The sequence below is a fragment of the Ciconia boyciana genome, chromosome 6, assembly GCF_034638445.1.
Source record: "Ciconia boyciana chromosome 6, ASM3463844v1, whole genome shotgun sequence".
Lineage (NCBI taxonomy): Eukaryota > Metazoa > Chordata > Aves > Ciconiiformes > Ciconiidae > Ciconia > Ciconia boyciana.
The window spans coordinates 28,855,785-28,880,729 of NC_132939.1; the positions used below are offsets into that span (position 1 = coordinate 28,855,785).

A 24,945-nucleotide genomic window follows, 5' to 3' on the forward strand; every position below is an offset into this window, starting at 1 on the left:
GGACACAGACCGTGTGCTCCCTGGCTGTCGGTTCCCTCGAAGCATCCTAAGCACGGGGATGCAGCAAGCACCCGGCTAGTGGGATGCTCATCCGGAGTGGGTGCCCTTGCACCTGCGTGGGCAAGAGTACCGCTGTGCACTCCCATGGGGAGGAAACCTTCGCTCCCTTCCCCAGAGGAGTGGAAGATGGTATCAGCGCGGCTCTCCTCCCCTTCCTCTTACGCAATTCAGAATGCAGGGGAGTGACTTGATTTCCCCCCCCCTCTCCGGGAGTTGGATTTCACTTCCTGCACTCCTGTGCCTTTGTCTCCTCCGGACGCAGCTGAAGGCACACCTGAGGGGTGAAGGCACGGGGGGACACCCCGCTCCCAGCATCGGCTTCACCAGAGACCACCCAGGTGGGGGGCTGAGAGCACAGACCTGGGGATGAGTTGCAGGGTGGGGGGACACACTGGCCACCCCGGGGCGAGCGGGGAGCCGGAGCGCGGCCTCGGCCGCGCTCCGGGTCCCCGCTCGCCCCGGGGTGGTGTGCACCTGGACACCGTCCCTCTTAGCTTCATCTGTCTCCTCCCTTCCTTTAGAAAAGGATTAAGGTCTCAAGGCGGTGAGGACTGGGGCGCCAAGATGGCCAGAGGGAGTCCGGGTCCGTGGTTTGTGCTCTGGGTCTGCTTGGTGCTGGCGGTGGACTTCGGCGAAGGGCAGGAGGAAAAACCCTTCGGTGAAACGTGCCTGGAGGACTTTATGGCAGGGATGCCAGATTTGGTGCTGGATACAGACGCCTCCGTCCAGAATGGAGCCACCTTCTTGTCGTCCCCCATGGTCCATCGGAGCAGGGACTGCGTGAGAGCCTGCTGTAAGGACGCCGCTTGTAACCTGGCTCTCGTGGAGCAGGTCCCGGGCACGGAGGAAGACAACATCCAGGGCTGCTTTCTCCTCAACTGCCTCTACGAGCAGGCTTTTGTCTGCAGGTTTGCCAGGAAGATCGGCTTTCTCAACTTCTTGAGGAAGGACGTGTACGATTCCTACCTGGCAATGCAGGATCACGGATCTGGTGGTAAGGTGCCCATAAGGGATCTGTGCAAACCGGGGCTGGAAGAGCACTAATGGCCACGGGTGCCAGCTCCAGCTGTGTGCAGCTGTGCTGCCAAATGGTTGGGATAAAGCGGTGTTAAAGATGGGGTTTCTGTATGTCCCTCTGCCACAAAGGTTTTCCCTAACTTCGATATACTCACTTAAGATCTGTGCCTCAGTTTACCTATTAGTAAATGGAGAGGGAATTGTTCTTTAACCTATTTGAAGGGAGTGGAGTGAGTGTTTACCAAATGCAGGCTGAGTTTTTGATACTTGAGAATGTAGAGAAAAAGGTATTGTTTTTCTTGTCCCTCCCCCCAGGCCTTTGAGGTTGGAAAGTGAAATCTTCTAAAAATCTACACATCACCGCGTTTTAAAGGGCTGCATTAATCTCTTAATTGCTCAGGGACTGGAGGCAGGACACAATCCACTTACTTACCTTTCATTTTGCCACAGCCTGAGTCTTGTGAGCAGCAGCCTGCATGGCGAGGTGTCCCGGTATCGCTCTGCTTGTTGGGGCTGGTCCTTGCTGCTGGGGGAGGGAGAGGCAGCAGCTGGGGGAGGCTGATTAGAAAACTCTCCCTTTGGAGGTGGGTTTCTCTTCCGCAGTCCCTGGTTTCCTGCTCTGAAAGATTGCACCTGGACCCAGGAAACCAGGTGGAATACAAACTAATCTGGAGCTGGCTGCCTGCCACACACTCTGCTGTCTCCAAAGAAATGCAGTGTGTTCAGAAATGCTGAAAACACAGCAATTCCTCCTTCTGCTGCCTTCTTCCATGTTTTGGAGGAAGCCTAACGAGACCAGGACATCTGTAGCCTGGCTGGGTCTTTGGCAGCCATAACCAGTTTATTATATGTTGATGCCTGGGCAGGGCTGTTAGGGGATATCTGTACGGGTAGTCCTCCTCCCAGCCCACCCATGGCGGGGAAGGAAAGGATCTGTGGATAACAAGGGGAGCATCCAGGTGGGTGCATGGGCTTGGGCTCGATGGCATGAGCTGAATAGATCTTTGATCTTCTGCTGGGATGTGCCAGCCTGTGAGCCTTGTAGGTGCTGGAGGTGTGAAATGGCACCAAACCCCACACCGACCACTTTTGTCCATCCTAAGTAGCAGCGCGGGGGTTTCGGAGCAGAGCACCGCTCCTCTGGAGCCGCCCTTGGGTGTTGCTGGTTTGAGCAGCAGTGTGGCAGAAGTGGTCCTCCTGTCCTCTGTCCCTCCTAGTTGCTTCCCACTGCACTTTAGGGCCTTCTGGTAAATCTCTGTCTCACTGTTGCAGTAGTTGTCCTGCATCTCCACTCCAGGCTCAAAATCCTTTCCACGGGAGCTGCAGTTAGCGAGGAACTGAAGCCCACATCACCAGGACTGGAGGTGGCATGCTGGCAGCTGTCTGAGCTCCTACATGCTTTGTTGTAGGAGGAAAAGGGAATGCATCATCTCCAGTACATCCTGATTTCACAAGATTAGATTAAAATACAATGTACTGTTGAGCAATTCAGTCTCCTCATCTCTGTGGACTGGCGCCCCATACAAGGAGACTGCAACCCCCTCCTCTCTGGGCTGGTCCCAGGGCCTGGCATCGCATGTGTGTGGGTCTCTAGAAAGTGTCCCTGGGTTCCTGAGTTCTCTGTGCCACCAGCAGTGCTGTGGTTGCCAATCCATGGCACCTAGCTGGAGCATCCCAGCCCCTGATATGCAGGTGCTGCCTTGCAAACCATCTCTAATGCTGCTTGCACAGATGCTGGGATGGCTGCGGTGGAGTAGGAAGACCCAGGAGGGCTTATCAGTGAGAGGAGAAAAACATGCCAGAAATGCTGTTAGGGACACTCTGCCTGCTGAGGCGGGCATGCCCCTCCTCGCTCACGTGGAGCTTGCGCCATGATACCGCTGCGGGTGTAGGAAGGGCTCGGTCCCTTCTACACCCCGTGTTTGCACTCTCGGAGAGCGCAGGGTGCCGGGCAGGTCTCCAGCTGTAGTGACAGACAGCGGGAGGCTCGCTACTTCGTGTTTGGATCAGGCTGCAATGTTCATGCTGTGCTTCGATGGGAAATGTGTTTCCCTCCTCTCCTGAAATTTTTAGGCATTGTCTTTGACTGATACCAAAAGCTTTCTGAATCACCTTGAATGACATCGGAGGGCTGGCAGGAAAAGAGACGAAGGACTATTACTATTTATTAATCCAGAGATGAAAAGGAGTTATTTTACTGGAGAAATAGCAAATAATAACAAGGGCTATCAGATGATATGAGCTGGGCCCTCCTCCCCACAGCAGCTGATGAGATACTTAAGAATGCAGATCTCAATTTTGGTTCAGATCCAGACAAAAAATCCAAAACAAAACCCCAAGCCCCTCCAGCCGTGATGCTGGAATTGGGTCCGTGCAGGAGGAACGGGCCTGTCTGGGCAGGAAGGGGGGGTGCCTGGCTGCCACTGAGGGGGAGAGGGGAAGGGTGCCAAGGTGCGGGTGCAGGAGGCCAAATGAAGGAGCCTCTGGGCACCGAGCATGTCTGCCTGGCAGCGTGAGGAAGTTCTACAGCATTTTTGCTTCCGGACCTTTAGAGGATGCCTGAAGAGGCCAGGTGAAACGAGTGTTAAGGAAGCTGTTTTCAGCATATCAGGTTTTCCTCCCAGATGTTTATAGGCAAAAAATCTTGGCCCAGGTTTTGGGCTGGAGACAAAACTGTCGAGTCTTCCTGCTGTTGTGCGGTATCGCTGTTCAAATGTGAAGCTCTGTGGCTGCTCTGGAGCTCAGGTTATTGTCAGCCCCCTGAGATTGGCTTTAAATATCTACAGGAAGCTTATATACTGCTTTATCATCCATCCCTTTCTTTTATGCGCTGCTGTCAGGTGTCTTAGGAGCCTTTAGGGTATGCCCGTGTGGCAATCTTCAGATGTCCTCTGCAATAAAGAGGATTAAAAGCATGTTTTTTCTAGTGAATAGTGAAATAGATATTTAGTGATCCCAGTGGGTGACACTAAACAAAAAAGCCACACGTTGCAAGACCCGTGCTACTACTACAGGGAGCAGACCTGTTGAATTAAGAGGTTTATATATGTTCAGAAGGAAACCAGATAACACCTGAAAGAGAAAGCAGAACTGGGGGCTGCTGAATGGGCAAATTTAATCTTGGAGAGTTTCCAGAGCCTGATGGAAGTAGCTGAAAGCTGGGAGAGTATTATGGGGGAAGCACTGTGTATGCTTGCCCTGTTCTTGCTCTGGCTCGAGCATCCACGGTGAGACTGCTGGCAACTGAACACAGGGACAGAGGCACCCTTGCTCTAACCCACTGCGGCCACTCTTACGGTGTTACGACTTCAGAAAAACCTGTGGGTACAGGCAACAAAGAATACAGCTGAAATCTAGCTTCTGCACATCATCTGAGTATATTTTCAGTATTTTAGAGAACAAGAGCTTCTGAGTCCTTTATAAGCTGGTGGTGACAGCTTGGCTCTGTTTCTCGCCTGTTCCAGCTAATGCACAGCCCGAAGTCTCTGATGTTATTGTTAAAAGGCACTATCCTCTTAAATGATTCCCCAGCCTGAACTTTGGTGCGAGTTTTCTGCCTGGCTCATGCGGGAGGGGCAGGCTCACCACGCACTTTATTGGTAATAATGGAGCCCAGTGTTTAAGTAACTACCCCGAGCTTATTCTGGTCTAGGCAAACCAGTTCTGGGTGTGAAACTGGAAAATAACCTCCCTGAACCTTTGTCCGTTTCTTGAACTGAACCTTTTGTGGTGGTTGTGAAATGCTTGGTGACACTCTCCTCCTCCTGTTGAATTCAGGACTTGTGAGTGGGAGACGGGAAGCGCTGGGGAACCGCAGGGTTCAGGATGTGTCCGCTCCCGCTTCACTGTAGAGAGAGATTTGCAGGTTAAAACTTTGGTAATGCATTCAAAAAGGAGAGCTCCCCAAGTTTGAAGCTCATCCCACTTCAAATGTTTGGTCCTGCGCTGGTTTCCGTTCTGCGGGCACAGTGCAACTGAAACGAGCGGTGCTGGGATCCTGGCTGGGGCTGAGACAGGTCCGGTCACTGGTCTCCCCTTCCCAGTTGCTCAGCCCCGAGCCAGCTGCTTGTCCAGCTCAGGCCAGGAGAGGGGTAATTGCACGTTCAGTACCCACACCACAGGTTCAGAGGCTAGTGTATACTGGAAGGGCCCTCGGAGACCAGCCGGTCCAGCTCCCTGCTCAGAGCAGGTGATGAGGGGCTTCCACTCCACTTGCTGTGAAATTACTGTTTGTCACGCAGAATTTACTGAAGTACCGCATGTTGTGGCTACCTCACGTCTTGTCTCTGGAGCTATTTAAGGAGACTGGAGGAACAAACCAGTCTTTACTAAAGTGGCACGAAGACCTGCGGGAGAGTCTTTCCCTCTGCCTGCTAAAGCAAATCAGGCTGTTTTCCCCCATCCTGAGGAAGGATGGAAACAGCCTGGGGTTGCAGCAGATTGCATTATTCTGAAAATATAATCCATTCAGTCGTGCTGTATTGTTTTAGAGAGGTTATGTTGACCTGCTGTGTGCACCTCTTACAAACCACTATAGAAACACCTAGAAATTAATGCTGAGAGCTGCTTGGCTCTGCATGAGTTGTCGGAAAACTATATGGCTTCATCATGACTGTATTTGCCACCCAGCCAGGATTAATCCCTACAGAAAGAGCCTGCATTTCTCTTTCTCCAGGCACTATGTTGCATTGCCTTGTTCCCTTCTCCCTCTCCCCCTCCTCAGGCAAATGAACACTGTGGCAGCAGCAGCATCCTTCATTACCTTTGCCTGTTACAATGGAGAGTTTTCTAGTGGCGATGGGCGAGATTTTCGTGAACCCTCCCTGAAAGCTGTTCACTTTTGAATGACTTCCCTGGAAGCAACACAAGAGCAGAGCTTTAGCATTTGCAGGGAGAGCCACGCTGCTGCCTGCCTCTGCCCACCTGCTTTTGCAGCAGGCAGGCTCAGCTGGCTTCTGACACTTGAAATTTCCAAGGTTGCGTGTCTCATGGACACTGGAATTTGGGCGGCCTCATTTCTGCTCCTGTCTCTGCTACTGGCCTGCCCAGTGGCTTTGAGCAGTGGCTTTTGTCCCCAGTGAGGTCCTTCCCTTCGCAGTGCCTCAGTGTCCCCAGCACAAACCACGCTCGTCTCATTTGTGAGCTGCTCCTGCAACGGCAGGCAACAGCGGGCTGTAAGAGCCCCTCAGTGGCCACGAGAAAGCTTTCCAGCTCTTTTTAGTGGCAACCTCAAATCATTCTGAGGTATTTTCAAGCTTTGCTTTATAGTCTCAAGTACTCGGGGTGTATCTGCATGAGCGCTGGAATGGAGGAAATCTGGTTTTCTGTGAATTTGTCTCTCGAGGGCAAGTGCTGATACCTGAGCTCCAAAAGAGAAATCCCCAAACTGGGAGCTTTGCAAGTGCCTTCTGCTGCGGGATTTCACTGGTGCCTGCATGTTCGGATAGTGAGGTCCCTAGTGGGGTCTCTCCCCCCACCTAGATGCTTACTTTTGCAGCCCTTGTAGGAATTCAATATCTTTTAGATTCCTGTTCCCCCATCAACTTTGGTTCAAGTTTACTCATTGTTAGAGGTGAAGCCAGACAAACCACTGACTGCGTAAGCCTTAAAGCTAGATGAAATTTTTTAAAAAGCAAAAACCAGGGACTGAGGCATGAATACACTGTGAGCCATATAAACTTGTTTTTAAGCATTTTGGATTTACTCTATCAAGCTTTTCTCCAGGATCATAAAGAAAAGATCTTTCACCTTCCGATGTATTTTATAAATGGAAGCAGAAGTTGTCGCTTAATGATGTGACTCCAGGAGCACGTGTTCCACAGTAAAGAGCACGACACAGAACAGCATCATAAAGCTTTACTCTCCCTGTTAATTACAGAGTTTTACAGCAGAAACTTTCCGTAGTCAAAAGAGCATTATAGCAAAGGTAACTTTCCTTTTTCAAACAGACTTTCAGAGCAAAGCAAACTGAATGGAGAGTCTCCCTTCTACGAGCGGTTTGTTGATACGCACTGGCTCAGCACCTGGTTATGAAGCTCAGGTGGAGAACAGCCACGTTGCCACTGAAGGCTTCATATAGTCAGTGTAGCAGAAATACTCCAAAGTCACTGAGCTTTCAGACATCCTAAGGAGAAAAGGGAGAGACCTGAAAATGAAATCCTTCATTTCTAGTGGGAGTTCCTCCTTGGCAGCCACTGCACATAAGCAAATACTCTGACTATTTTTCTGGAGGTGAGGAGGGTCAGGGAATTTGGCTAATCTGAGATGGGATCTGGAGAGGTTGCTGACCCATTGATCAGAACCAACCTTTTACTTCCCCATGCAATCCACAACCCAAAGTAACTAAATTGACCTGTGGAGAAATATGTGGCCTGCAATTTTTCTTTTAAGTGTACATGCTTAAAAACGGCAAAGAAAAAACGTGATTTGGAGTTGTTGTGAGTTAATGACCATCCTCTGCGGTGCTGAAGAACTGGTCTTTCCCTCCTGCAATCGCACCCACCTACTGGACTCACCCTGGCAGGAGGGTGGCAGGGAGCAGGCTGCACTTCTCCCTGGCAGGGTCATGGTGTTTGCCTGGGAGGAATGCCAGGAATGTGCCCCCTTTCCAGGGCTTGTAGTGCTGTGTACAAGGTGGTTGTGAGGCTGTTTTTCCCTGTTTGGTTTGGAAGGTGTTGCCAGCTCCAGTCATTGCTTTCGCCTATGAATGTTCTCATGGCAAGACCGCTTGAAAATAAAGCAAAACTCCAATTATTTGTTCTACTGGCCCTGCTCAAAACCAAGAGGTGGCAGGCTTTCTTGGCCCTGCTTAGTGTCTTTCAGCAAGCAGTCTTTGTGCCCGATTGAGACAGGACCCATCACTCTGGGATGCCACCCTGAGGAAGGAGCAGCAGGGAGGTATGCCTCACCCAAAGCTGAAAGGACACCAGGGTGGGCATCTCTGCTTGTGATGCAGGGGGTGTCTTCCTGGCCTCTTTCAGTCCAGCTGGGTATCCTCTGCCTATTTTGGTGGTTGGATCAAGCTCAACAATATGAGCTTGATCCCATATTGTTCCCACCCAACAATTCCATGAAAAGATTAAAAGATAAAACCAGTGACAGACTGCAGAGAGCGCACAGACTGGTGCGATAAACGTAACCAGGAGGCCTGCAGCTGCACAAGCTAGCAGCGACTGGCCTCTTATACAGTAAAACGGCAGCCCGGTGATGAGGGAGGTAAGCTGCAGGGCTGCGGCTGGGGAGCAGGCTGCAGGGGGAACCTCAGGGGGCTGGTACACACATACCCTCCCCGATTCTGCTGCCGAACAGGCTGAGCGCAGCGCTCGAACATGTAAACAAGGGAAGGTTTGTTTCCCCTGTGACTTTCTGGTGGCAGCAGCATTTGTAAGACCAGGGTAGAATGAATATATCTTAATTTGATAAAAGATACTAGAAAAGAGAAGATTTGAATACTGTGTTCAGTTTTGGGCCCCTCACTATAAGGGAGACATTGAGGTGCTGGAGCACCAGCTCCAGAGAAGGGCAACGAAGCTGGTGAAGGGTCTGGAGCAGAAGTCTGATGAGGAGCGGCTGAGGGAACTGGGGTGGTTTAGCCTGGAGAAGTGGAGGCTGAGGGGAGACCTTATCACTCTCTGCAACTACCTGAAAGGAGGTTGTAGAGAGGTGGCTGTCAGTCTCCTCTCCCAAGTAACTAGTAATAGGATGAGAGGAAATGGCCTCAAGTTGTGCCAGGGGAGGTTTAGATTGGATATTAGGAAAAATTTCTTTACTGAAAGGGTTATCAAGCATTGGAACAGGCTGCCCAGAGAGGTGGTGGAGTCGCCATCCCTGGAGGTATTTAAAAGACATGTAGATGTGGTGCTTAGGGACATGGTTTAGCGGTAGACTTGGCAGTGCTAGGTTAACGGTTGGACTCGATGATCTAAAAGGTCTTTTCCAACCTGAATGATTCTGTGATTCTGTGATTCTGGGTGGATTTGTGGTAACTGATCTGGAATATGTGTTGCAAAGCCCTCTATCCTACTGAATCTAGTGATGAAAGAACTAAAAAGTAGCTTGTTTTGAATGTCAGGTTTGTTCATATATATGCCTTATATTAAAGGTTCCTTCAGTAGGCTCTAGCAAGAGTCACCAGCTGGGACCTGGATCCAAAACCACTCAAAGAGGAAATTAGGAGCAGGTCTACAACAGTGAAAATAACTAGCTGATGGAGTAGTTTTCTAAGGGGTTTGGGCACTAATCCTCTTCTTCATTCACAGTCAATGTAACAGTGTAATGGTAGAGTGATTTATATTTAGCTTATAAATGACGATCGATGCCTTTACAAAAGACTCACGTTGAACTTGAACATTGAGTCTTGGACTTGGTACAGGTGCTATCAGGTGGAGTTTTATGGGCTGAGCTATGCAGGAAGCCTGCGGTCAGAGATGTTCAGGCCGAAAGGAGTTATGAGTCAGGCTCAGTGGTGTCATTGTATAGGCTGTTCTTGATGGCATGGGCAGGGATCAGTTTTCATCTCTTACACTTACAGTCTGGAAAAGTGTTTAATGGATTGTGGAGGCTGCTGGTAAACTAATCCATGGAATGGCAGAAAAATAATGATCTCATGAATGGCATTTGTGTGCTTTTTTTAAGACATGCGTGTCAGAGAGCAGGGTGGAAGATGAGGTGGAGGAGGGATATGTCCCATCCAAATCCCGCATTGCATAGCTCTGGTTAAGTACGCTAACATAGTGCTTGGAGATGGTGGTAGGAATGATGACAGTCAGTTCCACATTCTTCAACACCCACATCAGGTCATCTCCCTATGTGAAGGGTGGAGATGGCTCTGTGCTGTTTTGCAAGGATGTGGTCCGATGGTCAGAAGCACAACGGCTGTAGCCACAGGGACACCCTCTTATGGTGGTTCCTGTGGGCAGAAGTGGCCAGGGAGCCAATTGACTCAAAGTGGGTTGTGGAGATACTAAATTAGTGAGGGCAGTAATAACGGTATTGATTGCCTGTTGCTTGCTCAGGCTGCAAGAAGCACCGCTGTATAAAAGTGTTTTCCTTTCAGTGGTTGAAGTCTGTATTGATTTAGCCTGGAAGAATCCCCTTCCCTTGTCTTCCTGTAATGGAGACAAGGACTGGACCCTTCAGCCTCTTACCCAAGCCTTGTTCTGCATTTCTTCTGCAGAAGACCATCCTCCAATAGCCCGCACGGGCATGGACATGAGGGTACAACCCGGGGAGCCAGTGATGCTGAGAGGCACAGAGAGCACAGATGACCGAGGGATAGTCAGCTATGAATGGAAACAGGTCCTCGGCAATCCCTCCGTGGAGATGAAGGTAGGGAGCTGCAGGAAGGAAGCAGCTTGCTCAGTGTCACCTGTGATCTGCACTAGGTTGGGCTCTCACAGCCACTGACTTAGAGGTCACCTTGTCCTTCCCTCCTCGAGCCAGTCCACCCATGAGTCTGTTCCCAAAAAAAGCTATGGAGTACTCCTTGTGGCTGCCCCCACCCTCTCGCGCACTACTGGGACGTGGCATTTCTTGGCCTCATCCGGTCTCAGGCTCCGTGCACCAGGATGCCATCTCAAACCTTCCTGAGCAACATCTGATCTGCCTGGCTGGAAGCACCCAAGAGGGCAGCAGCTTCAGTGCAAGAGCTGCCTCTGCTCCCAAGCTCCTGTAGTTCAGTGAAGAACTTGCTCTTAGTTTTGCTCTGCTCCACTTTGGTGCTTCTCCTCCACCGGCTCTGAATAATCCAGTCTCAGGCTCTGCTTCTGGTGTCCTGGGGCTTTTCCTGGACTTTGCCTCTCTTTAGAATGTAGGTTCCTCCTATTTTATCTGAGCTGGAGCAGAAGTCATGTCTCCTGACTGGCTCCAAGATCTCTGGCTTGTGAACACTGCCTATCTGATAGATGTTAAATGTGAATTTTGGCTTTAGAAGAGCAAGTGATTACTGTTAAACTGCTGCAAAATGCTCTGGAAAGCCCTAGAGCTCATATGGAGCTCTTGTGGCAACTTTTGGAAGAATTACCAAATGAGTGCATCAGGCCCACAGCTGATTTTGAAGACCAGTAATGACTAGCTCTGGGGTGCTGAGGGGGCTGTGGAAATCTGGAAGTACTCCTTCCCTTTTCCATTCCCCCTAGACCAACCAATGCAACTTTCGGGGGGTTGGGGGAAGAGTCCTCTAGTATTATGCTGTGTTAACTACATTAAGATGATATATGGCAACATTGTGTTCTCTTGAAACCTAACCAAAAAGGCAGATAGCATGGAAACGGAGGCCCAATATTGTTGGCAAATATAGGGAAAAAGTTTGTGTCAGTAAGTGTTCGTGTAAAAGTTTGTGTCAGTTTGTGTCACAGCTTTCTATTCTGACAAAATAATTCACTCTCTTTTAGAAACCTCTCAGCAGGCAAAGAAATAGGCACTCATTTCCATCTCTAAAACTAAATATACTTGTCATATTCAAAATGAAAATAGTATATATTTCTTAAATACATCTAGCTTATTCCCTATGTACTAAGTAAATGATTCATAATAGGTTTTATTTTTAAAAAAGTAAAATAAAAACTACAGGTATTTCAGTCCTCTGCAAAGTTTTTTATTTTCCCTCGTGCCTTCACAATGCCCCAAAATATGAAATATCTAACTATGCTTGTGGTATTCTTTCTCTCTGCTATTCCAGCTGGGTACCAGCCCATGGATTTGGGGGGATTGCATAGCACTTGAGACATTTTTCATGCCAGACATCTGCTTGGGGGTTTCCAGCCAAGCTCCTTTCTTCCTAATGCAGGAACATGGGCCTTGCATGGCTTCACTCACTCCCTCATTAGAGGTACCTTTTTCTGCATAAGCCTTTCTTTTGCATTCTCAGAAGCATGAAGAAGATCAGGTAGAAATCTCCAATCTACAGGCGGGGACTTACGTCTTCCAGCTTACTGTCACGGACACTGCACAACAGCAAGACTTCACCAACATAACCATCATGGTGCTGAATTCTGAGCAGACTGAAGGTGAGCCTGAGCCCACGGGTGTCTAGCTGGAGTCCCCACACCTGGGTGCTGCTCTGGCATTACTGGTGCTCTTCTCAGAGGGGTAAATGGGAAAACAGCACAACCAAGAGACCGGACTTGCATGTCAACTTTTCCCAGTAAAAGCCTGTATCTGACCAGCAGTGGAAGGACTCCGCATTCACAGTGGTCTACTCTAGGGTTTTCACATCCTCTTGCAGAAGAGGTGGCCTGCAATAACCCCATCCTCTCTGCATGTCATTGCCCTCTGCTGGGTGATGCAAGAGTGGCTGAAGCCAGGGGTGCAACTGAGGGTGTAAGACAGGAGAACCTGAAATGTCTTGTTGACTCCATGGTTTTGCTGTGAAGGCCCTAATTCCCTTAAGCTGCAGGACAGGTGGAGCCATCTGCATGACATTCAAAGTGTCCCTGGCTTTATTTATATGTTTTACTTTAATGGCCTTGTTTAATGATCAAAATGTTCAGCATTACAAGTATATTAGGAGCAAGGAGTTCTTGGATGAATGGTTGACTAGTAGCTAAGCAGGGAATTTCTCCTCCTACCACAGGTACCATAAAAATACAAGAACAGCCATGTCAAGTGACGCTAATGGTCTGTCCAAAATCCAGTACACTGCATCCAACAGCGTCCAGAGGCTGATACTCTGGAAAGAGTACAAGAACATGACAGGCTATCAGTAAATCCCTACTATGCTTGGCTAGTCCCCAAGGAATTTGCAGCTGGGAGATTTTTTTAAGCAGAAGATGGTGTCTTTGTGTTTAATAGCCATGGATGAATCCTTTTTTGACCTCATGTAATCTTTGCACAGCAGCAACATCCTGAAGCAAGGAGTTTCACAGCTTAACTGTGTGCTGTGTGGAGAAGCAGCTCCTTTTGTTTTATGGATGCGGCACCTTCTAATTTGATTTTGTGACCCTGCCTTTCATATAAGAAAATATATACCATGATTCCCTACTCACCTTCTCCATGCGGCTCAAGATTTTATAAATCTTTCAGACAAGTGTCCACACTGTTGATGAACCTTCCCTTGGAAGATTTTCTCTTTTGTATACGTGAAGGGAAAGCAAGCTAACCAGAGCCTTTTATGTTAACTTTCTTGATAGAGCATTGTTTGACTCCTAAGAAGGTGGGTTGGTGTCGGGGATCTTTTCCACGTTGGTTTTACAACCCAAGCCTTCAGCAGTGTGAGGAGTTCATTTTTGGTGGCTGCAAGCCCAACAAGAATAACTACTTATGGGAAGAGGAGTGTAAACTTGCCTGCAAGAATGTCAGAGGTGAGTCTTCTTCAAAACTTAGCCCCCTCTTTCTCATAGGATTGGGATGACCGTGTGGGCAGGTACTGCAGCTTCTTGGCTGGCAGATAGTTAGAGCCCAGAGAGCTGAGGAGACCAGGCTAATTATGGATGGGGAGTCCTAGTCTTACACTGCCAACATATCTGACTCAGCTCCTGGAGCACTGCTCGCCTGTTCAGCGTCCCTGGTGTGTCTGTAGCTGCAGAAAGCCTCACCAAATCTTCGTGTCACATCTGAAACCTAAATTTGGAGGGTAGCATTGTGCTGTGGGGGACCCAGAAGTGCTTCACTCCCAAAATGAAATTAATCTTCCTCCTTGGCACCCTCTTAGCCAAGTCTGAGAATGACTTAGTGCTGCCTCAGATAAATGGGCTGAGCCTCTGCCAGGCCCCTTGCAATGCACAGCTTAAGGAGGAGGTGAAAGCCTTAGCAAAGAAAGACTGGGAACGGTCTAGCTAGTGGTGGGAAGTTCCCCTGTGCTCCTCCAGGCCTGCCTCACGTGGGTGCTACTCATCTGGGGTCTCTGGGTGGTGGGCATCCTTATTTCCCCTCCCTAACCCCTACAAGGCTTGTTTCCAGAAAATACGCACTTCTTAGGTGAGATATGAAGGCAATATAAAGCTGATCTTGAGCTGACAAAATGATGTGGTGGTAAATTTATTTTATTTTTCCCCTTGTCTCTTCAGGTTCTGTTGGTGGGCGACAACAGCCAGGTGAGCCTCCTGTACTACTGGGTAATCCTGCTGTGAGCTCAGGCTCAGTGTTTCCCATCCATTCCTGTGGCTTTTGATTAGCACTCAGTCAGTGTGGAAAGTGAGGCACTGGAGACTAATTTCTTTACTACGCCTTTCACTTGCATGTCATAGGATAATTCCGGTCAGGGATTACCCCTGGAGGTCATCTGGTCCAACCCATTACTCAAAGCAGGGCCAGCTTTGAGTCACATTGGGTTGCTCAGGACTGCATCCAGTCCAGTTTTGGGTATCTCCGACAAAGGAGATTTTACACTTTCTCTGGTCAAACTGTGTCAGTGTTTGATGACCTTCGTTATAATTTTTTTCCCCTTATATCGAATCACTTTCCCTTGTTGCAACTCGTGTCTGTTGCTGCTCATCCTATTACTGTGCACCTCCAAAATGAGTCTGTTTTTGTCTTTTCCATAACCTCACGCTAGGTCTTGTGCTCCAGCCCCCTGCTGAGTCTCTACTGGATTCACTCCAGTGCGCCAATGTCTTCTGTGCACTGGGGAGCTCAGAACTGGGCACAGTACTCAGCACTTGGGACCACCTCTGGAGCAGAGAGGAATAACCACTCTTCTCCACTGGCTCTCGCAGCCCGGTGTGCAGGTTTCATTTTGGCTTTCCCAATTTAATCCCACATGCTTGGGCAATGTCTCCCTATTCTTCCTGAGTAGCTCATTCTTGCTTCCACCTTCTGTGTACTTCTTTTTTGAGAGGAAGCATGGCTGTTCCCAGACCAATGTTTCATTTATAAACAAGAAATGATCTTTTTTTTTTCTTTTTTTTGAGTCCAGGGTGGCACTGAAGAGAGACCTTAACCAATCTGCCTTGTTTCTTTTTTGCCAGCCCTATCAGCAGCTTTTAAGTCCTTCATAAAGCATCTACGTGGCAGGGGAAAACAATTAATTTTAATGAGCTATCCGAACTGTTTCTGATGCAGTGTGCAATGGGAACTGTCCGTCCCCCTTCTTCAGATGCAAGGATGGCTGCTGCATTGATGCCTATCTGGAGTGTGATGAAACTCTCGACTGTGCTGATGGATCGGACGAGATGTATTGTGAACAATGTAAGTACTTCAAATTCTGGCTTAGACAACTTAGTATCTGCCCAGGGGTCAGTGCATTGTAAGTTACAGGTGTTATCATAGAATCATAGAACCGTTTAGGTTGGAAAAGACCTTTAAGATCATCAAGTCCAACCGTTAACCTAGCACTGCCAAGTCCACCACTAAACCATGTCTCTAAGCACCATGTCTACGTGGCTTTTAAATACCCCCAGGGATGGTGACTCAACCACTTCCCTGGGCAGCCTGTTCCAATGCTTGATAACCCGTTTGGTGAAGACATTTTTCCTAATGTCCAATCTAAACCTCCCCTGCCGCAACGTGAGGCCATTTCCTCTTGTCCTATCACTTGTTATTTGGGAGAAGAGACCGACCCCCACCTCTCTACAGCCTCCTTTCAGGTAGTTGTAGAGAGTGATAAGGTCTCCCCTCAGCCTCCGCTTCTCCAGGCTAAACCACCCCAGTTCCCTCAGCCACTCCTCATCAGACTTCTGCTCCAGACCCTTCACCAGCTTCGTTGCCCTTCTCTGGACACGCTCCAGCACCTCAATGTGTCTCTTGTAGTGAGGGGCCCAAAACTGAACACAGTATTTGAGGTGCGGCCTCACCAGTGCCGAGTACAGGGGCACGATCACTTCCCTAGTCCTGCTGGCCACACTATTTCTGATACAAGCCAGAATGCCATTGGCCTTCTTGGCCACCTGGGCACACTGCTGGCTCATATTCAGCCAGCTGTCGACCTACACCCCCAGGTCCTTTTCCACCAGGCAGCTTTCCAGCCACTCTTCCCCAAGCCTGTAGCGTTGCATGGGGCTGTTGTGACCCAAGTGCAGGACCTTGCACTGAGCCTTGCTGAACCCCATACAGTTGGCCTTGGCCCATCAATCCAGCCTGTCCAGTTCCCTCTGCAGAGCCTTCCTACCCTCGAGCAGATCAACACGCCCAGACAGCTTGGTGTCGTCTGCAAACTTACTGAGGGTGCACTCGATCCCTTCGTCCAGATCATTGATAAAGATATTAAAAGGGACTGGCCCCAGTACTGAGCCCTGGGGAACACCACTTGTGACCGGCCACCAACTGGATTTAACTGTTGACTCAATGCTTTTTGGTGCCTTCTTTTCTTATCTCCTGACCCTGCATTACCTCTTTCTGCAGTATTATATTTGCAGATTCTGCCATCTCCTGTATCTCTGCTGACTGCAAGAGCTGATCTTCCTTCTGGGACATTTCCTGCCTCTTAAATATTCTTCAACTTTCTTCTCTGCACCTGTCTGTAAGACTTCAGAGCCTGTCCTCCCCTCCCCTTCCAATATTTTTCTCACTGAGTGACCTTACCTGCTCTCCTATAGTTGGGAGATGGGAAATGAAACCATTATTTCTCCCAGTCTGTCCAGTGTCACAGTCCCCTTAGCATCCTCACATTATGCTAATGTAAATGCGCAGTGGCGAGCTGCCCAAGTCTGCAATCCCTCCTCCCTCCCTCCCTTTTCTGACAGAATTCCTATAATCTCCTTCCTATATGTGGGTGTTTTGTTGCCTGTTTAGGTTGCAAGCATACGATTCATCTCTCTTGCCCTCTCTTATATCCTACACTAGTGCTCTTTCACACTTCTTAAAATGTGGAGTGATAGCAGTTTCCCCATACTTCTTGATGGAAAAAAAATAAGAAAGCAGCCTTTTTTTTTCCTTAGTTTTGTCTCTGTAATTGTGGAACGGAAATTGGGAATAGTTTCTCATTATTACATTTTATTTTTCCCACGTTCCTCTCATAGCTTTGAGATATTTAAGAACCTCAAATTATACCTCCCTTTCCCTGGCTTGTGATAGCAAAGGAATGTGCAGGAAAGCCCTGTCTGCCCACGTCTGCATGGATGCAGGCATTTCTTTTGTATTCACCTGGTGAGAGAAGTTTTCACATGAAATGTTTCTCTTGCAGATGCTCGTGAGTTCAATAGACTGCAGAAAATCAACGTCACACGTAAGCAAGGTACGTACTGTCCAGAGCACCTAGGCTGACATCTACCAGCTTTTTTTTCTTCAGTCTGTTGTTTCATGGTAAAACTGCTTCCTTGTAGAATTCCAAAAACAGGTGTAGCATCTGCGTAGCCCCTGTACTAAAAATGAGCAAGGGCCTGTTCTCTGACCTTGAGGACAGCTGTTTATAGCAAGCTTCACCCTCCTGCCTAAACTTTTTCCACCCAAGCAGGTCTCATGCATATTGCCTGTTGGGCACAGTACCTGGCCTGTACAAAACCCTGCAGCACTTTTTTTGAAATAGTGCAAACCAAAGCAGTGTGGGGGACACAACAATGGCATAAGACGAGCAGTCATATGCCTGTGCTCGATCCCATACCTTTGCCTTGTTGGTACTAGTGTAGACAGTGGCACTATCACTGGGCTAAAAGTGTGTATCCCAAGTCAGCTTAGACGCAGCTTGCTTGTAGAGAAGACCTGAGCCGAACCGTGGTTTCTGTGTGTCCACGCTCTTCATGTTCCCTTCTGCCTCCCAAGGTGGACAGGTTGTTTCTGCAGGGGATTGAATCCAAGGTCTAGCATGACTGCATGCTCTGATGTTCCTTTTTCCTCCTTGCTAGTCAGGTTTATGGGCAGGTGGCAGCTCACCTTGGCAATGCCAATTTGAGCAGCTGCCAACTGGGCAGTGAGGACTGAGAGCTACTGCTCTGGCCATGGATTCCCTCTGCCATGGTGCTTGTGCTCTTCTGTTGTCAGCAGAAAATGTTGCTGCTCTGGGAACACACTGCTTGGGCTAGAGCACCTCTCCCTTGCTTTGCCAGGTCACTGTGTGGACTTGCCTGATACTGGACAGTGCACCGAGAGCATCCCGCGCTGGTACTATAACCCCTTCTCTGAGAAATGTGACCCCTTCACCTATGGGGGCTGTGGTGGCAACAACAACAACTTTGAAGAAGAGGAAGAGTGCATGAAATCATGTTCAGGCATCACAAGTAAGCAGACATAGTGAAGGCTGGAGTTTTACCGATCAAACTATGAAAATCACTCCAGATTAAATTCTGTGGTCCCAAAGAGGCAGTGACTTGGGAGCTTTCAGTCAAAGTAGCTCTGCTCTCAAACCCTGGCCATGCCCCACAGCGTTCTTCAGTGTGACCGATGACTTACAGGGAACAGTGCGTATCTACAGCATCTTTCTGCAATGCAGTCTGTCATTTCTCAGAGCTGGAAAACATTTTGGGTGCTGATGTTGAAAAAGGGACAGAGGAGGATGACAAAACTAACCAGAGATATGGTATGGCCTCTCTACAGAGAATCTAACTTTCTAGCTTGGCTCCAGTTCTCCCCAAGTGGGAAGGGAGAAATTAAGAAAATCCTCCATGACACATATTAGGCAGAGGTTTTAAACAAACAAGAGGGAAATGTTTACACTGTAGAGCTTTGTACATGTTGCTGGGGAGGCCAACAGCTGAAACAGGAGGAATTCTGCCAAACTGTATCTGTTAGGAGGCAAACTGTTGCTGCTTTTCTGAAGTGCCATCCTCAGCTACGCTATGCCTCACAGCCTGCCCTGAGAGCTCTGTACCATGGCTGTCAAGAGGGATGCTGTATGCATTCAGTCACTTCAGAGCACTGGAAATATGTTCCTCAGAAACCTGTCTTATCCCATGTTCCCAGCCTTCTTCGTAAAACTATTTTCCCCCTCTCTGCTCTCAATTCAGAAGCAGATGCCATTGGCCGGAGATGGGAATCATTTGAGTCCCAAAGTGCTACGTTAAGTGAGTAACAGTTTTTTCTACAGATCTTGCTTGTTGCTTTTACCCTGTCCTGAAAAATATTTTGCCTTTCCTTGCAAATAATAGCCTTCTCTCCCAACCCCCTTTTGAAGCTGAGGGAGCAATGTGGGATTTGTGGGATGCTAGCAGTGGCAAGAGATGCTTCTGTGCACTGTGCATCTGTGGTCCAATTTCTCCTTTGTCTGTGACTCAGTAGCTCATATCAGAGGCTCCTGATTTTCCTTCCATCAACTTGCATGAATACTCCACTGTTGAACATCAAAAAATGGCAAGTAAAATTCTTCCTAAGGGCTAAGTTCACATAAGGACCACTAACTTCTGCAAGAAAGAAGGCCCAAGTGGGTATGTGAATAATGCTGGGTGCCAGACTGGGGGGAAATCTGATGACCCTATACACCCTCTCTACAACTGTAAAGAACACCAAAGCTATTGAATTACAAGTTCTTAAAAGACTATCACATTAAGGTTGGTGTCCTTTTACCACACAGCTGTAAGGCCTCTTTCTTCAGTAGAGAACTCCTGAAATTATACACTTCTGCTTTTCAACCCTAGAGATTGATTTAATCTTCAGATTCACACCAGCTCTAAAATGCATCATGTTTGACTGCATCATGATGATGCAGGAGTTTGGCTGGTTGTAGAAGACCAAGTGCTCACAGCACTGCTACGAGCTCTTTCCCCACAAACTCAGCCTATCCACCATAGCTCGCTCCAACAGTGTTATCCCAACCAGGAGGTGCTTTCTGTGACCACCCCTTGGTGGCCTCCCTGTTGACATATGAAGCAAGGCCAGCGTTGCAGAAGGGCTTGATATTCATAGGGGTGTCAAATGGCCAAGCCTGCCGAAGTTACTGAATAGCCTTTAGAGGGCGTGGTGCATCTGGGAAATGGTGGGAACCACAATTTGGGAGAGACAGGCTGGCTATACCGTGGCCATACCCTTATGCCATGCGGTTGCCGCCTTCTTTGCCCAGTTGTGCAGTGACCACCCTGCTGCAGGCCAGCTATTGCCCCCCTCTTCTCTTTGCCAGCACAGCTTCTCTGCAGTGGCTTTTGTGCTTGCTTCTTCCTGACTGCCCCTGCTGCATCAGAGCCCATGGAGCAGCCCTTCTAACATGTTCGTGTATCCCCCGCAGGTGCCTTTGAGGTAGTGATTGCTGTGGTCCTCGGGATCTGCATCATGGTGGTCCTGGCGATCATCGGCTACTTCTTCCTGAAGAACAGGAAGAAGAACAGCCGCCGCCGTCAGCCGACCACTGCTACCAACTCAACCCTCTCCACCACGGAGGACACTGAGCATCTGTTTTACAGCAGTGCCACCAAACCAGTCTGACCTACAGCCTCTTTCTCTCCAGTGCACTGGGGCACTCCCCAAAACTTCTGGAGTTGTTTTTAGACACAGACCTGTGCCTGAAGGACTCTTTCTCTTCAAAGACATTTGTAGCATCAGGCCAAGATATAGCCATGATTTGGCAGTACTAGTGTTTGTGATTGTCTTGGCTAAATGGCTGCTCTGGAAAGTGAGCATCTGGGAGCATTTTGATGCTCTCTGATGTCTGTCCCTTTCTAACCTCAAACAATCCAGTGAAACTCTGAATTACATCTTTCTTCCTGCTCAAACCCGGAGCACAACTCCGCTCAACTTAGTGAAGGACCCTGGGACTGGATCTGTGTAGCATTCATGTTGGTGAGTGGAGCAAGCTCACCAGAGCCAGCAATTTTTTGTTTGCAGTGCCACTTTCTTCCACCCAACCTCGTATTTTCCTCCATTTCCCCCAGCCCCGCTGCCTCCCAGCAGTCCTCCTGGTCATGGTGAGCCTCTTGAGGGCTGTGAGATTCACGTAACTGTCCAGACCTGTTCCAAGGGCTCTGTGACACTCTCCCGAGGTTCCTGTTTTCGAGATGGAAGGAAACAGAAATACCTGCTTTAATCACTAGACTTTGCTTTTTAACAGAAAAGCACACCTAGATTTTTTTCTGCCTGGCTGCCGTGTTACAGCCTCCTATGTATAGTATGTGTCCACCTTTTTCCCTCTATGAGTTGCCCTGGTTGCTTTCCCAGTGTTCAGTCTGAACCCAAACACATTGAGAAAATATCTATTTATTCTCACATGAAAGGAAAGGAAATGTCCCTACTTTTCCTGCTGATGGTAAGGAGAGGGTGGAAGGACCCAGCTCCCTCACAGTTGGACCTTTGTTGCAGCTTTGATTCTACTGCGCTCTCCTCCGAGCACACAGCCTGACCTGAGTCCCAGGCATCTCCCAGAGCACAGGAGTGGGCTGGGTACCGCCAGCTAATGTCCCCTGGGTTTCTCACTCCTGCTGGCCCATCCCTCCCAGTGCAAGATGAGCCCAACCCCAGGAGGTCCAGAGCTCATCCCTGGCCCCATGGCAGCGTGTGACATTTCCACTTCGGTGAGGTCCTGTCTGTTTCCCCGTAGGCTGTTTGCAGTGAGGTGCTTCCCAGGTCTGCTGCATCTCTGTTGTCCAGGTTTGTACCTCTGGGAGCTGAGGACTTCTCTTGGGGGCAGAAGCTGCTATTTCTGAAGTGCCTGGTACACTTTGTCAGCTGTGGGGTTGGCACCAATCCCCAAACTTCCAGTGCCTGCTGCTCTTGGAAAACTCCTGCTGTGAAGAGAGAGGAAATCGGTGCGTGTGTGTTTGCATGTGTGTGTGTGCATGTGTGTAAGAAGCATAAATCTGTGTACAGACTTTAGTTTAAATGCTTGGACCCTTTCAGGGCTGAGGGCAGAGTGGCTCTGGAAGGCTCTGGTGAAGCCATGCCCAGCTCAGGGCATGGCTCAGGTCCTCTCAAGTGCAGCTCCAGGAGAGCTGCCCCATTGGACCGATGCCTGGGCTGGAAGGGAAGAAACCACAGCCCACAGCCTGCTGGCAATCTGACTGCACGCTTCTCCCCGTCACGGGCATGTGCCTCAGCGTCCCTGGGGCTGGTCAGATTCCTCCACGGCTTTTCATGATCTGTCTCGTATCATTTCTTCCATCTCTTTGTTTTTCCCACAGCCTGTCGTGGCCTATGCAATAAACCTAACATCTCAATTTAGTTTTTTGTGCGCTCACTCTGATAATAAAAGTAATTGTTTGTCTTATCTGACTTGGGAGTGGTGTCTGAGAAGCAATGACCCGCAGAGGGGGCAAGTACCGTTCCCATGCCTGCTATCTCGCACTCTTTCATCTGCCCAGACTGCGGTAGCTCAGGGGAGTGCTCAGGTGTTGCTGCAGCAGCAGTGGTCCCGTGGCTTGGGGAGGGCTGGGAGTGGGGGATGCAACATGTGTAGATACCCGGAGAGGCAACTACCCAGTGAGGTGTGCTGGGAGTGAGGTGATTACCCACTAAGTCACCCAGAGAGCAAGGCAGGGTGTGACCTGAAACTGGGTTCCAGCTGGTCAGACTGGTTTGGGATTTGGGTCTGAAACCAAAAGCAGACACTGTTCGTCAAACAGGAGTTGCTCTAGCTGTGTCTCCAGGATGGTGATCGCTCAGGCACTGTAATGTAAAGTTAGCTAAATGTAAACTTGGCTAATCTGCAACGGAGATCTATGGGAACCCGGCAAACCTGCCCCTGCGTCACTGACCTGCAGCGCTGGGCCTCCAAACGCTGCTCCACGTGGGGAAGGCTTTCCCCCCTGCGCTCTGCTCTGGACTCTGGACTCTGCTCTGCCCCTACCACCTCTCTCTTCCCCCACTCTACACCAGCTGTCCCGTCCTGCCGTTTCCAGCTACTTATGCCTACGTTATCCCCCATGTCCCCTGAAGAGCTGCCCCAGGAGCAGCTCTCTGCAGAGCTGTGCTCTGCTCGGCCGATCGGGTCACCAGTCCCAGCACCGTGCGGGTAACCCCTGGCGTGAGAGTGCTGTTGGAAACCAAGGCTGCTTCTCTTGATAGTCTCTAAAGAGAGAAGGCTACGTGTATTACAGTCCCTTTCACTTAAAGCACATCTTGGTGTCTCGGCTAGCGGCAGGCAAAGGGGCCGGACTCCGCTCCCGCTTGGCCTCTGCTGCAGGGGGAGCCGCGGGCTCCGGGGCGCGGAGGCCGCGGCCGTGAGGAGCGCCGCCATCTTGGTCCAACGGGCGGCAGGGAAGCTCCGGCAGGCAGCTGGCACCGGGGCCAGAGCCAGGCCGCTCCGGCCGCGCCGCATGCCCACGCCTGTCACGGCGCACGCCGGGCGTCTGCACTCCCCGCGTTTTACCGTGTGGGGTCACTCGGGCTGCGCCAGCAGCTCCTGCGTGGGCCGGCCGGGGAAGGGCCCCGCGCTCCGGCGTCCCACCCGCCTTCAGCCTTCGCACCCCTCCGCGGGGGCGGCTCGCCCCCCGCCAGAAGCAAGGGTTTCTGCTCTCCGGGAAATCCCAGCTCTTTCAAGTGGGTTTGTTGTTCAGACGGGAACGGGAGCCCACATTTTGAAACTTTCTGCAAAATGACCCCCCCCCCCCTTCAAAAACCAGAATTGAAGACTGTCTCGCTGTCAGCTGATTAAGAAACATTTTTCGGTGAAAGCTGAGCTGCCGTGTTTCACTGGCTGTGCCTGATGGTGAGCAAGTCCTTGCTATTCCCCCCCCGCTGCAGCCAGAAACAAGCAGTTGCGTGAAGTTGTTGGTTGTTTTTGGGCAGAGTTGCTCCTCCTGGTGCGGAGGTCCCCAGCGTGTCCTCCTGAGCCCACCACCCCCGCGCTCCGCTCCGTGGTGCCAGAGGCTCCTGGGGGTGTGGAGCTGGCCCCTTGTCCTTGCAGTGCATGCAGGCAATGTCTTCCCCACCAAGGTCAGTGTTTTCACGGGGGTTGTTTGCACAGCTGAACCGAGTCAGGCTCCTGCCCAGCCCTGGGAGCTGCTGCCCACTGTGCTGCTCCACCAAGGGAAACCTGCTGCCTCTTCACAAGTGTCCGGTCTGACTTGGTGGTGGCTTCCACCTCTTGCAGGAGGAAGACCATCAAGCCTCTCATCCCTTCCTGATCAGCAAAGCTTTTGACCCACCTTGCTCCGACTGTCAGGAAGGAGGGCTTGCCTGAGCTTTTGGCTGAGTTAATCTCAGCGGGCTGGAGGGGACCTCGCAGGCTTTATGTGGCTGCCGGGCTGGATGCAGGAATCATCAGCTCACAGCTAAATATCGGGTGTCTCTGGCTTCCCCATGGCACAATGGCTCTGCAAATAAACACAGCAGCTGCCCTGGCACGACAAGGGATGGTTCCACAGTGGCAGGCCAGAATATTGGCCCCCGCACAAAAGCCGCAGTGATGTGATACTTTCTGGTCAGTTACTTTAGCTCTCCAGCCTAATTTATTGCTTAAGGAAGAAATTATTTTGGCTTTGAGGTCAAAGAGTTCATTCAGGTTAAAAAGAGAGCTCTAAAACTGGGGGGAAGGAGGAATGGGGTTGTCTGCAAGCCCTGCATAATGTAAAGAGAAATCTCGAATGTCATTTTTCCTCCCCTTACTGCAAGCATTAGGAATGACCAGACTTGCTCCTACTGAAGTGTGCTTTGAGCTCCTGAATGGAGCAGATGCAGATTTGAGGTGCCATGGCTAGACCAGAATGTAGTAAGCAAACATTGCTTGCTAAAGTGGTGCCCATGTGGGAAATAGCCTACAGAACTTTCCAGACACTCTTTTTTTTCCCCTCGAAGAAACGGAGAGAGAAATTGGAAATACTCTCCCTTGGTCATCAAGCACAGAACTGCATGTTACTGTAATATTTTACAGTCACGGAGACATACAGTCAGCTGTAAAAATTATAGCAGCTCCGATCTCTTCTGCAGCATGTAAAAGGGTATGGAGGAACCTTTCTGCAAGGAAGCTTGGCTGACAAGTGTCACAGGGAAATGAGTGTTTCCTGGGCAAGGTGCCACCTGAGGCATGACAGAGTTTCTGTGGCCCTTAGTCAGTGGTTGCCTCTCCGAGATGTCCTCATCTCCAGTGTGTCAGGAGTTTTGAAGCTTACCATTGGTTCCTGTAACAGCTCTAGGAGATTT

General features: G+C 49.8%; 1 protein-coding gene across 1 annotated transcript; it reads left to right on the forward strand.

Moving 5' to 3' along the window:
• The first annotated feature begins 253 nt into the window (after nucleotides 1-253).
• On the forward strand, nucleotides 254-22,077 carry SPINT1 (serine peptidase inhibitor, Kunitz type 1). Its single transcript, XM_072864509.1, has 11 exons — nucleotides 254-398; nucleotides 582-1,054; nucleotides 10,253-10,404; nucleotides 11,945-12,083; nucleotides 13,206-13,376; nucleotides 14,082-14,108; nucleotides 15,076-15,201; nucleotides 17,135-17,185; nucleotides 17,994-18,164; nucleotides 18,891-18,947; nucleotides 20,102-22,077. Exons 2-11 carry the CDS (start codon nucleotides 625-627, stop codon nucleotides 20,296-20,298), a joined length of 1,521 nt encoding a protein of 506 aa, XP_072720610.1. The 5' UTR covers nucleotides 254-398; nucleotides 582-624; the 3' UTR covers nucleotides 20,299-22,077.
• Nucleotides 22,078-24,945: the final 2,868 nt, after the last annotated feature.